General features: G+C 31.0%; 2 protein-coding genes across 2 annotated transcripts; one reads left to right on the forward strand and one right to left on the reverse strand.

The window, feature by feature from the left end:
- The first annotated feature begins 1,498 nt into the window (after positions 1-1,498).
- Positions 1,499-3,180, forward strand: LOC101493088 (large ribosomal subunit protein eL36x-like). Its single transcript, XM_004496496.4, has 4 exons — positions 1,499-1,599; positions 1,740-1,845; positions 2,597-2,796; positions 2,977-3,180. The coding sequence occupies exons 2-4, from the start codon at positions 1,744-1,746 to the stop codon at positions 3,005-3,007; spliced, it is 333 nt and encodes a 110-aa protein (XP_004496553.1). The 5' UTR covers positions 1,499-1,599; positions 1,740-1,743; the 3' UTR covers positions 3,008-3,180.
- Positions 3,181-5,073: 1,893 nt separating this feature from the next.
- On the reverse strand, positions 5,074-9,625 carry LOC101493414 (protein NLP6). The gene is made up of 5 exons (XM_004496497.4): positions 9,206-9,625; positions 8,052-8,620; positions 7,658-7,705; positions 6,633-7,533; positions 5,074-6,353 (listed from the first exon to the last, which is right to left on the reverse strand). The coding sequence occupies exons 1-5, from the start codon at positions 9,483-9,485 to the stop codon at positions 5,221-5,223; spliced, it is 2,931 nt and encodes a 976-aa protein (XP_004496554.1). The 5' UTR covers positions 9,486-9,625; the 3' UTR covers positions 5,074-5,220.
- Positions 9,626-14,630: the final 5,005 nt, after the last annotated feature.

The following is a 14,630-nucleotide window of genomic DNA, read 5'->3' on the forward strand; positions in this document are numbered from 1 at the left end:
AAATTTTCAAAGACGAACAATTGTCTTACCTTTTCAAATGCTCAAATGAAGTTATCTTGTCGCTCTTGTTCCAAGTAAGCAAACCCAACTGAAAATGTCAAACTAGTATATGTGACACCGACAATTTCAAGTAATGGAAATCGACATCTATTTGTTTTGTATGTGCTATCACATACCAAAATAAAATAAAACATGTTTAACAACTTTATACAATCAGAATGTGTCTAAAATATATCTCTCATAACATCTGAATTCTCCTTGTCCAATGCACATAATTTATTTGTTGTATTAACTTCAACAGATGTTGCATTTATGTGTACAAACCTCTCAACGATGATCGATAAGTACTCATTGCTTTGTATATTTGACTGAGAATTGTGAGATTATCTTTATTTCTCTCTTTCAAAGTATTCAAAATGAATCTCAGTGCAAACTTATACTTTGTCATGTCTTTGATAAATTTCCTCTCTTATTCCTTCAAACGCCCCAAATACGAATGATCGGTTAAAGTATCTAGTAAATCATGATTGTGTGTTTCACAACATACACTAATTTTTCATCATTCACCGATACTTAACGGTATACATCTGAGTTTAAACAACTAGTTTTCCTTGTGAGAACAAGTTACTGTTGATTTTGATTTATATCTTCCATCTCCATCGCATCCAAAAATTAATTTGTCTTTTATTTCTTTCTTTCTGGTTGCTTTATCTGATCGAATGGTAACAATTAAAATTCTATTTTGCCTTCCAATATTTTTTGCCCATTCAAATACAACTTCTCGAGAGGGAAATAACTACAAAATATGTTTCAAATAAAACATCAATATATATCTATAATAAAAATTTGATCGATTGTGAATTATCAGTAATAATATCTAATCAATGGTGAATTTTTTTTGTAGAATCTATAATCGTTCTTGAAGCAGGAACCTTAACTATACTTGTACATGATTTCAAAAAGAGTAATAAATTTAATTAATAATAATATTATAAATCCTTTTTTAAAAATAATTTTAATTATTATTAAAAAATTATGTACATTTTGAAAATTTCATATAAATCGAAACTTTTGAAAGTTTTGATGAATTATGAAGTTTTTTTGAAAGTTCAAATTGATCAAAACGTTTGAAAGTTTTGATGAATTTTGAAAAAATGCATTTCAAAAAGTTTCAGATTTCTCAAAAGTTTTAAAATTATCTAAAATTTTAAAAAAATTATGTTTCAGGAGTTTCATGTTTAAGAAAAGTTTCAAAATATCAACAAAACTCATTTTTTTATATTCGAAAGTTTGAAATTTTTAAATAATAAAGTAGATTTTTTAATTTTCGAAAGAGGGGGTGAAAAATGGAGTGATAAATCCTTTTGAATGTTTTATATATAGTAAAAAATGACAAATTTGTATTTTCAATGGAGATTGGGGGTGAGAAGCACATGGGGGGTACAGATACAATTCTTATACATGTTTATTGGTTGTTTTTATTTTAATTTAAAAAAAGAGTAATTGGGCCGGTGTAGGCCCATTCACTAAGTTAAAATGAACCCTATTATTTTCTTCCACCGCAGATTGCTAGGGTTTCTGAACACACCGGCACCACAGGTAAACAATGTTTCCTCTCAATCTCATTCTCGATCTTCGATTGCCTCAATCCAATGTTTTCGTCCTGATAATTTCTACCTATCTTCTTATTATTGTTAAACAATCGTTAATTTTCAAGTGTGTGATTTTGTTTTGATCAGGGAAATGGCTCCAAAACAACCCAGTACGGGTCTTTTTGTTGGTTTGAACAAGGGTCACGTTGTCACCAAGAAGGAGTTGGCTCCACGCCCCTCAGATCGCAAGGGGGTCAGTTTTTTTTCCTTTTCTATGCAATTTTATATTTCAGTTTCGTATTCTAAATTTGTTTAGATTGTGAATGGTGTTTTTAGAATCACAACTTAAATAGTGTAAATGTTTTTAGCAGTTGTAGTAGGTGTCTTTCTAGTTGGGACAGATATACGTAATAGTTTTTGCTTCCTGATTTTTAAAACCTAATTTTTCAATTTGTGAGTTTTGAACTATCTTGTAACTTTGAAAAAAGGAAGTTGGTTTCCAATTGATTAAATTTATTGTATCTGTTTAATTTGAGTACAATTTTTACTTATGAGGCAACTCCCTTGTATTATAATTTCATTGTCTACACATTAGTGTAAATCACTTAATAGTGGCGAAGCATTTGAATTTGTTGCCTACAACTTGCAATGTTTTTTCTGTTATTGCTGGTGTTTTTATACCAGATTGAATCCAGTGTTTTTTTTACCGGTTCCTTTCACTTCACTCACAATTTTGGTTTAAGTTTTTACTATTCATGCTGCCATAGTCTGTTTAAAGGATAAAACTAGAGTAAAACAGTTTAATAATGTTAGAAGCATCGTTTGATGGGTTGTTTCTTGTTAAGTTCCTGTTTGATACCAAATCATTCTGTGTGAAAGATACAAATAAAATGAGAACTATGCCTTTTTAGTGGCTAGCTATTGACTTTCTATCCACCTTAGAAAATCTAATAAGATGGAATGTTGTTTAAATGTTTCCCTAAAGAATTTATTGACTCAATCAGAAAACAAGCAAGAGAGTTCACTTCGTGAGAAACCTCATCAGAGAGGTTGCTGGGTTTGCACCTTATGAGAAGCGTATAACTGAGTTGCTCAAGGTTGGAAAAGATAAGAGGGCACTTAAGGTTGCAAAGAGAAAGCTTGGAACCCACAAACGTGCCAAGAAGAAGCGTGAGGAGATGTCCAACGTACTCAGGAAGATGAGGTTTGTCCTATGTTCTGTTGTTAATATTATTAATATGCGGATCATATCTAATTTAAAACCTATGTTATTTTGTTAATATCATTAATATGTGTACCATATCTAATTTATTATGATAAGCATTCCTGAAATGTAGTTTTGTTGGTCTGGATATGTGCTAACTATGATATTTTCGATGTGCAGGGCTGGTGGAGCTGGAGACAAGAAGAAATAAGTATGATTTACCCTTGTTATGGTTTTAGAGTCAATGTTTTGATGGATATTAGCTTTTATTTGTTTTAATTTTGTTTGAGTATTTTTGAGTATTTGGTTAGAAATGTACTCTATTTAAACCGAGACATCCGAGTTAAAATCAATTTTTCAAACAAACTTATTATATTTCATGTATTTTTCTGTATTATTACTTGATTACTTGATATCGACAACACCTTTAATTATTTATACGCTATGGTTTTTGTTAAGCAAAGAGGATCTACAAGTAGGACTGTTAAATTAATACAGAGGATAAACTGGATATATGTTTTCTTTAATTTTGAAGATAAAGTAAATTAATGAGATAAACTAGAAGTAAACTTTAATTATCTAAGTTTTATTATTCATCATTGTTTTTTATTAAAGTTATAGATGTAAAATTATATAATTTTATCGCTAATCTTCAAAAAGAAAATATATTCATCGAACAAAACCTGAACGTCCTAGAAGCCTCCTTCATGATCTTCTGCTTCCGAAGTAGTCTTTATTGTGGCATGTTTAACATATATGATAGAAATGTCTACACTTATCTTCGAAGCTATAGTTTAAGTAGAATGTGGTTTTAAAAAGGGGAAAGGTGAAAAGTGATTTTTTAATTTAAGTTATATTTTGTTCATGAAGAGGAGAGGTGTTTTAAGGATTTTATATGCGTATCACCTCTTTCAAATGGAGGAATTTTGCTCCTCTCTCCACATAAAAACTGAACTAAACACATTTAAAATATTTCCTCTCCTCTTTTATCTACCCACAGCCAAAACCATAAGTTTAATCTGTATACACTTGAGACAACATTTATCTATACACTCGCAACTACTGCTATTCCATGACAGCAGTATTTGCAACTAAACTTGTTCTCCATGTTTATTCCTTAATATTTGCATAAAAGAGATAAACAATCCTTCAAATGTGCTCCAGTTGCTTAAACAGTGTTGAGTTTGTTGAAAGTACTGCAGTTTGATTCTTGCATAACACACTCTTTGGGAGGGGTGAAGAGCTTTAAAGTGTAACCTTAGCATCTACAATTTAAAACTTGTCCAACAAATTGTACTTTTTTGAAACCAACTCTTCTGATTCTTTTGTGCGGCCAACTCTTCTTACAATGTATTTAACAAAACAGCCTTGCAGAAGGCAACATTACAGAATTTAGAAGAAGCTAGATTTTTTATACAAGAATTACATCACTGTGACAGAACTGTGATGCACGTTTCTATTCTCTTTTCGATCTTGTATAATTTTGTGAAGAGAAAATTCACATACCAATACATTTACAACCAAGAACAACATGTGCCAAGGCCATGCAGGGAAGAAAGCAACAAATGACAATGAAATAGACAGGTAGGAGACGTGGAGGACAATCTTGAGACCCCACTGATCCTCTACAAGTCCTATATAAGTGGATAATCCAACAGACTCTTTTGGAAATTGAATAGTAATTAAATGATGTTTTAACTAAATGCTCTTATAATATATTAGTGAGATCTTGGAATGATTCAATCTTTTAGAAACACATTAACCTCCTAAGTTATTTGTTGGGTAGTCCGAGAGATTTTGACACATCTCCATCTAAAACTTTAAAACAATTAATATATGGATCATCTCTCTTATATATCCAATGTTTTGTTCATTCATAATCGACGCGAGACTTGACTACTCAAAGTCGAACCCAACATCATTGAACACACAAAGTTAACTAATTGTTGTCTTTTACAATGCAATATAATCAAATGTTTGATTTAAGCCTTTGATTATTTTGTTTCACTAATCTCGTGTTACTCTTGTGACCGTGGCAGCATGTTGAGCACTGTGACTATTAAATCAAGATAAAAATTAGACACCCAGATTTGGATTTCATACGACATATGGACTGAAGAATTCGAAATTTCAATATCATAATGATTTTTAAACTTGACCACATATTTTCACTCTATTGAATATGAACTGAACAATTCTATAAATTTAATAATGTTTTTATGTGTGAAAAAATTCCCACAATTTGAACAATTCTATACTTCTGAGTGATACCAAATATTAAATAGAGTGAAAATTCTTTTATCTTATCTCAAACTTCTTACAATTTGAGCATATCTTAACCAAAATCAATTTTTTTTACCCATCTTCCTAATGACCACAAGGATCTAAACAATACATTACAAACTGAACCTGTATGTACATACATCACTCCCCTGAACTCTCATAGGCGCTTCCAAGATTCGACGTAATGTCGTGCACCAAAACCCGAATTATGTTGCTTCCTCCTGATGATCTTGTAACATCAATGCACTCCTGCAGGTCTGCATCACATGCTATCAAAACCCATTCATGATCATCATCAAGGTACTTGACATCAAATGTACCAACTTCTAGTTTCAACCTTTTTGCAATTTCTTCTTTCAATTCCACAATGCCACAAGTCAAAGTGACCCTAAACCTTATGATATCTTCTCTATAAGTTGCCTTAATAGTCACAGTTTTCATTTCTTTCCTAGCTGCAAAAGGCGTCGTGGATGTATTAATAGTATCCATGCACTGTTTAGGAGCAAGGTATGATGAACCTGGAAGATTAGTCCCACAAGGTTCTGGTGCCATATCCTCCAAAATGGCCTCAGCTACTGAAGGACACAAATTTCTTAAGTCTTTTGAACTACCAGCATCCTCTATTAGCATTCCTCCAAATGGCTCTTCAAGTTCTGCAATCACATTGTCGGGCATACGGTAAGCCGATGCAGAGTTGAATCCATTAGTTGGCTGCACTCTCGACTCTGGCGATCCCTTCAATGCAACACATTGCTCATTGTTGGACGGAATGAATATTTCTTTTATGGTTGAACTTTCAATTGGTGGACTACCATGGCATGAGTCATGAGAAATAGGATTTGTGCTATCTCCGCTCGATCCGCTCCTAGCTCTAACCTTCTGAACAGGCACGCCTTTATCATTAATAATCACTTCTTTTCCAAGACTTCGTTTCCTACCTCCAAGCAATTGATCTTCCATTACAACCTCTATGTTTGTTTCTGATACTTTAGACGCATCGATTCCATTCTCTTTTATCTGAGGCTCTGACGGCCTAATGCTTAATGAGGCTTGCTGGTTGGACGTATTTGGAGTAGAAGGCTCAGGGAAAGAACTAACAATTGGAAGTTGATTAGTATTGAGAGAATTCAAATCAAACGCTCCTTCGCCACCTTGAACTGATTCAATAACACGCTTGAGCTTGGACAGGGAACGGTTAACCTTGTTGATCTTTCGAGATGGCCAACGGGATATCCCATGCTGCCTGCATATGCGCTTCATTGTCGTAGGGCAAACTGTTCAACAAGAATATATTCAAGAACTTTATGTTAGAGCTGCTACTTTCTTTCGTGCTTCGTTAGATAAAAAGCTGCTACTAACTTAAAAAAAATACAATTTGTATGTTTTGATTGCATAATATATTCTTTGCTGATAGTACTACTTCCAGATAGCTGCGGATTCATAGAGATAAAATAACCACAAGATGAACTTCATTGTAGTAGAATCAACATTTGTATTCTTAGACAATTATAAATATGAATATTATCACACTATATGTCAGAGTATGAACGTACCGCCAAGGCTCTTTGCAGCATCTTTGAGACTCCCTGCGAAATAGCGTTGTAGAACTTCAAGACTAATTGATTTCTCGGTTTTTCCACGTTTCCTCTCTGAGGGTTTCTTTACGTTTTTATTCCCTAAGAAGGACACCTGATCAATGTTTCCACCTATATTTTCACCCTGAATATCTGACGGATCCTGCGGTACCTTGTCCTCCTCCATATTTGGTGAGGCATCAGGTCTTGGTGGCGATTTAATAGATTGAACAATTGGAATAGATTCAATCCTAATATGAACACTTTCATCCATTGCTTCAATAATTTCAATCGAACCATCTTCGCCAAGTTCAACACCTGCAGCAATCTTAAGACTCTGAAAATGCTGTTTCATTATTGCCAATATGGATCCCAAGAGTGTCTTCTGTTCATGAAATTCTGTAATATTAGGAGGCAGGAAAAACTCTAACACATAATAGTCGTTTCCCGTGTGAGAGCTCCGCAAGCAAATCGAAAAACAGCTTGTTAACCCAAACATGAGAGCATAATGAACCAAAGGGTAATCTGTTTTGCAAAATTGAGTAATGTTTGTGCAGAAGCTCATGTTTTGTGACAAAAAAGCTCTTCCAGCAACACCTTGACCTTGTTGTAAGTGGTGCTCAACACAAGCCTCTCTGAATCCCCATAAATGAGGATCTATGATATATAATGCTACCTCGGTTGTAGACATGCAAACTTGTCCCATGCAACTACCATCAAAACTAGAACAACTTTTCTTTAAACCACCACCATGTGCCAAAATACTCCTATGCCTACATGGAACCCATGTTTGTGCAAGAGGTAAATTATGAGTTTCACACACCACTGTCAATATCTCCAAGATCTCGGATAATGCGTTTTGACGCCCTTCATTGCAAATCTGGTTTAAAAGCATTGCCAAGTTATATCTGTGGGAATCCAGGGGTAAGGTATAGAACAATACTAATATCGACATTATCTAGATATAACAGATTAGGATGCATCAAGCATGAAATTAAAATCACCTGAGTGTATGGATAGTCCAAAATTTCTGAACTCCTCAAATTTACTGCCTGCAAGGACACCGACAGAAAGTGACTTAGAAATCTAAATATGTTTGTACTTATATCAGTTATCAGTGTTGTCGATTGCGGATTGCAAAAAATAGTAGTTTGTTCAAATTCCGCTATGCAACACCACTATAGAGCCGCTATAGCCGCTATTGACAAGATTTTGTACTAAATAGCGTATTGCAAAGTAACAATGATTTGTTCAAATTGCACTTGTTAACAACCCTGATACTTATTCAACATTTCTACCATGAAAATCTTGGTATAAAATATATAAACATATGTTAATCACCAAACATAAGAAAACCCTAAAATTTGGTATAGATAGCAACGTTGAAAAAAACTCAACCTCAAGAGCTTTGCAGATTTTTTCAACCTCAGGAGCATAGTTAATCTTTGGTGAAGTCATTATTAACTCTAGCACACCAATACATGACTGCAATGAAGTTTCAAATACAGGCAAAGCCAAGGTTCCACGAACGTTGTAATGTTGAGCATAATATCGGCGTGGATACTCTTTACTAGTATAGTACTGAACATTGGGAGACCATTCTGGTAGTTTCTGCTGAAAAACTCGACCAGGAAGTCCGAGAGTTCCATCGTTCTCTCCATCCACAGAAAACATGTACATCAAGGAGACCGTTCTATACTGACAGAGTCCATTACTATGTGGATCATCAAGAACGAAGGGTTGACCTGAAGTTGTAAGCATATACCGATTTCCGTTTCTCACAGGTGCCCAAACCTGAGCCAAAACATTCAGTTCAGTCCACTCTTTGAAGTAGCGGAGCGCTTGTGTCATCTTTTCCTTGATTGCACAATATCCATTCAAATTTTCTATTGGTGGCACAAGAGGTGGTAAATGTTTTTTGTTTTCATCATTCTCCACCGGCTTCTCGGTTATTGAATTTGAATCAGCTGAAAACAGTAGCTTTAGTTAGAAGAAATGAAGCTCTCCACACAAACTACAAAACACATGTTTAGCACCAAATTACATTGTAGTAGATTATGAAAACTTCACAGTTATGGTAATAAACTATATGAACTCAACATCATAATATAATATCTAGAATTTCCAAACCTTTAAAATACTCCAAGAATCTAAAAAAAAATGTAGCATGTAATGGTATAAGGTAAAAGCCATGAAACTTCAGCAGTGGAGTTTAGAAGAAGGAGAAAAAAAAATCAATTTCAGTCCCATAAAGTCTTTCTACATAATCAACTCTGCCTTGTAATCAAGTTAAGCCTCAAGCACTGTAGTAGGTTATTAACATAATTTTCTTATTTAAAAAAAGTTTCTTCAATACACCCAAATTTAAAGGTAAAATTAGGCAAAAGAAAACTTCAACTACATTGGGCCAAAATAATTACCAATTTGGTTCATATTACATTTTCAACTCCAGTTACAGTCAACTGAGAATTAATCAAGTCTCAAAGATTAATAAAAAATAAAAAAATGAAGTCAACAGAAAAACAATCTGAAAGGAACCAAACAAAACATACAAGAGAAGATTTTGTGGCAATCAGATAAAGCTGAAGCTGCAAGCTTAACATGCTTATCATCTTCTCCATCAGTAAAAGCCCATAGAGGAGATGAAGGTTGGTCAGAGATGGTGGAAAACTGAAAAGGTGACATAGGGTTGGAGACAAAGGACATGTGATCCAAAGGCCATGAAGTTTCCAAATCCAAATCAAAATCCATAGCACAACAACCATGTTCCTCTAATGATGATGTTTTTGTTTTAGGTAGAAACTCTTGATTTTCTTCCTCAGATTCTGCCATTTTCTCAAGCTTTCTATTTGTGGGTGTAGTTGAAAAGTGATAAAAATTGGAACTTTGTGAAAAGGATATGGATAAATTGGAAGAATGCAAAGAGAGGACTCGGATTCCATGTGAATTTTTTTTGTACAATTGTTCTACTACCACTTGCAAGTTGAGACAAAAGGGTGATTAAATTATTCAATAAATTAAAAAATTAAAAATAAAACTTTACTATTATTGCACCAACTATCAAAAGGAAGAGCACTTGTAATTGTTTTTGTCTATCATTATTTTATTTGTAAAAACATTTTCAAATCTATGAAGCACAATAGTTACACAAGACACAACTAACATAAACACAAGTAATAACTCAAAAAGTAATATTTTTTATTTTTTTGACAAAATTCAAAAAATATCAATGTGGTATATGTGTCTATTAAATATAAAAGTTAATTAGTTAATAAGTGATTAGTTAATTAAGATTCTACTAATTGTATATAAAGAGATATAACTTTTTGTATTTTTTTAATTGTATCAATATAAAATTTATTTCACTTTAATATTATCTATTTTTTATATTTTTTTATCGAGATTCCAGACATTCTGATATCAATATGTGTCGAAGACACATGCACACCTTCGATAAAGAAACCGCAGAGGAAAGGAACAAAAATAGAAAACAAAGGAAAATTTGACTACGGTTTTGGAGAAGATTTGGGAAAAAGATGATAAATGTATTATGTGGTTGTTGCAGCACGTAATAGAAATAGTTGTTTGTTTGCATGAAAATGCATTTCCTTTCTTGTTCATAAAAACGAGTGGTTTTAATTGAATGATTCCAATAAGAATATGCCATGATTCGAAAGTACATTTTTCTTCTCTAATGCTTATAATGGTTGATATTCCTTCAAAATGCTTGGAACTTTGTTTTTTCTTTTTCTTCCACAAAATCACACAGGAATAAGAGGTTGCTTTGAGCAGGAGTGAAGTGGTGGAAAAAGTGGTTAATTGATTCTCCATATCATTTTTTTTTCCGATTAAATCTTCTTTATTCAATTACAAATGTTTTAGGGAACCTCGAATTAGATTTTATTTATTTGTCGGCAGAACTCTTGATTATTAGATTGCTTTTCTCGGCTAATTGAAAGATTTAGAAAGAAAATAAAATATTGTTGATTGAAAAATAACTACTATTGATATTAAAAAAACATCTATAATTTGATTATTGAGCACCTGATATTTTAACATAGTACATTTTGTAAGTGTATTAATTACTCCTTTCATTTTATAATATTTGTTGCAGTTAATCACTTCAATATTAAAAAATGATGATAAATAAATTATAATTCTAATAAACTATTAGTTTCTTATTATTATAAATGTAAAAGAAAAAATAACAATTCTAAAATAACTTATATAATATTAATTTAAAAGTATAAAAGATTAAAACAATTAATGTTATATTAAAAACCGAACAAATTTATTGATTTTTTTTTTTGCATATGTGATAACTATTATGCATGATGCCTCGAGTCTAAATTAACCACAATAGTAGCAAAACTCTCTCTCAAAATATTTATCTAAAATTGGATTTTACTTTTTTATTTATGGGAGTAAGTGTTAAAATGCAATTTTTTTTTTTTGAAAAAAAAGTTTGAATTTATTATTTTGTATATAATTTCTTAACGTTTGTAATTTAGTCTTTGGATTTCACAAATAATTTTGTCATTTCTTATAAATACGAATGAGAGGAGTATTATACAGTATATGAAAATTAGATATTGGAAATATGTCTTTACATTAGAGGTTTAACGTGAATGAGCAATGTGGAAAACGATGGAGCTTCTAGTCAATTTGAAGAGTTATCATACGTGTGAATTAACGGAAAAATTAGGTCTGCCATATATCAATTATTTGAATCAATTATGTCATTTGGATAACATTTGTCCCTGCCACAAAATTATTGCTATACCAATCCCCAGTGTGCATATAAGAAAATGCATCTTATTCTAGATACAAATAATTTAGCTGTTCCACCGTTGCTTCTGATTGTTATAATTATATTGTTTGTTTTGTTTGTTATATTTGTAATGATGGAATATCTCTGCTATCTAATCCAAAAAAAAAAAATCTCTATTATTCGTTATAGATATATCCTCTTTTTTATAAAATTTAATTAAGATGTTAACTTTGAAAAAAAAAATTTAATAGTTCTATTTTTTACACCTTTAGAATTGCAGATTCGATATGGAAGTATTATTTTTTATTAATATAATTTTGTTTTAAAAATATTTTAATTGTTTTTTATTAATTAAATTAACATTTTTTAAAATTAAAATTAAAAAAATTAAAAAAACTTAGTAGATAGTCGCATCCTCATTATATTGTCTTTTATTATAAATTGTAATAAAAAATTAATATTTTTGTCAGTGAATGCAATTTATGTCAAGAAAAAATAGATAATTTAATATATTTTTTTTAAAATGGTAATTAAGTTTTTTCAAAAAAGGATATATTAATCAAATAAAAAATAAAAACCTATTATTCTGTAATTTATGTCCCAATCAAGAACAGGTACAAGGTAAATTTTCATATATAAAGAGTTGGCTTGACTAGCTGTCTTGATACCATAAGGCAAGGACTTGTATTGATTGTTAAAAGGGTAGCAAATTTAAATAATTTTATAATTTGTTGCTCGTGTATAAATACTTGTATTCAAGAGGTATGGATGAGATGAAAAATATCTCTTTCAAGTTTCAATATCTATAGGTGTAAGAACCTAATTATTGATTGAAAAAAGAAAAAAAAAACTTATTCAATGATCTCTATAAATTTGAAAATTCAATTTAAATCAATTAAATTTTTTTGATTTTTTTTTTTATATGTGAGTAAAAAATAATGAAACAAATTTGACCTCCAATTTTTTTTCAATGATATGACCACTATCAATTAAGCATATATTTAATTTTATGATAGGATTGATAGAACTATGACGATTCTATGTAATTTTATAAATTCAACTGTAAAACTTGTAAAATCAAATATGCACCTAACAAATATATTTAATTACATGTTGAATAACTAATTATTTTATGAGTTTTAATAACATTTTTGAAGAACTTTTCCAAAATAAAGAACTCCTTATAATAGAATAGAATGAATTCAAACACAATTACATGTTTAATAACTTATGTAAATTTACCGTAATAAAAAAAAAAACTAAATTTAACGATTGAATAAGTAATTTTTAATTGAATAGGTCAAATTCAAGTAATTTAATAACATGCATTTGATTAATTGTCATGGTTCTGATAAAGAAATTGTCATAAAACAAATATGCCACTTGACAAGACAAACCACAAAAGTCCTCCCTTATTATATTAGATTACATTCAACTTTTTCTAATGGCCCTCTTATGTCAAAAAAATTACCTCTTTAATTATTTTCCAACAAAATATGGAAAGGTCGTTAAAGTCTACAGTTACATCTAGCAAAAACAAAAACAAATTTAGCTTTCTTTATTTAATGAATAGTTTTATTTGAAAAGAGACTTATACATAAAATAAAATAGTATTAATATTTATGTGTCTGTCTCTCCAAATGAAAATGTCAATTAAATGAAGAGATCGTAACCCCACATACACTAATGAATTTCTTAGGTACACTCCATAACATTCATTGTTGCACTTGTTTAAATATTTGTTCCACTTACGATATTGTTTGACTGAATCAAGATGTTGCCTATTTTTCTAATGTTTTGTAGCCATACTACTTTGAGTGGGATGCAAATATTAATAATTCATTTGCCTAAATGATGACCTATGAGATGTTGGAAATTTGATGGACCCGATGTGAACATTCTTCTTATTAGTTTATATCAATTGAGGTGATGCTATCTGATGGCAAAAAAATAATATTGAAGTGGTGATATTTGATGGCAAAAATTAATACAAGTGGTGTGACCTTTTTAGAATTACATATACTCGTGTCATATAGTACATGTTTATTGAAAAAGTAGTGATACAATGCAATTTGACATTATTTCTCACAAGTTATACCAATTGGGATTATAATTTATTTTTGTAAAATCCTTTTGTTGTTACACATTTGACATATAACTTTAGGAATTTAACAAAACCTCGTACAAATTCTAGATCAAGTGTAGTGTAGGTTATTCAGGAGAAGCATCCAAAATCATGGGTATGAAGCAGAAAGGGACAAAAAAACTCAAGAGATATACAAGTGACCACTGGGCATATTAAAACTGATCCTGTAATATCTGTTCAAATTTTTAACTCATAGCAATCACTATAAATATAAAGTATACATAAAATCATTCTACACTATATTTTGACTCAGAATATTAGAAACAGATGAAGATATTTATGAAGAATATTTTTATTAATACCATTAAAATTAATATTTTCTAAAACAGAACTCATTTCAAAACAAGTGAAGATCAAATTGATCAATGATCATGTCACTATCTTCCGGTAAAAATAAGCAACAAAGTTGAAATTAATTTTTAAAGTTTTTAATTAAAAATAATGTGAATACTATAATCAAACTTTTTCTTGAGTTTGTTTACATTAATGATAGATTTAATTATTAGTTATTAACCTCAAAAGTTTATTACTGTTTGTTGCTTAAATGAATTTAGCCCATTTGTCCACATGGGCTAGCCACACTTATGATAAGCAAAGCAACAAAAGAATGATCTACTGTAACTTGAATGCTACTTTTCCCACCCCCAAAATTAATTTGAAAGTGTGTATCAGAAAAAAAATATCAAACCTTGCTCGTCTTGATCCATGGTTCCCAAATAATTTGTACAGTCCAAATAAGCACTTCCAAAAACATTAAGAGATTTTTAATGACGACTACGCAAAAAAGCAGCACCCTTGTAATTTGGGCATTTTATAACACAAGAACAATCCCTCGTATGCAGATTGAAATCATGTTAAAGTTTATTTGGTCACCTCAGGATATGTATCACTTAGGTTGTGTTCGGTCGCCTTCACTATCCCAAGCACATTGGCATATTGAAGGCTTACAAAGAAATTTGCTATCATTTGGAAAAATACAGCCTCGATTTTTTCTTTCCGGATGCAGTCTTGTGTAATATTTCCTTTAATTTTTTGGTGTATGAATAAAAACATCAAGACA

The sequence above is a fragment of the Cicer arietinum genome, chromosome 4 (genome assembly GCF_000331145.2).
Source record: "Cicer arietinum cultivar CDC Frontier isolate Library 1 chromosome 4, Cicar.CDCFrontier_v2.0, whole genome shotgun sequence".
In the NCBI taxonomy this organism is placed as follows: Eukaryota; Viridiplantae; Streptophyta; class Magnoliopsida; order Fabales; family Fabaceae; genus Cicer; species Cicer arietinum.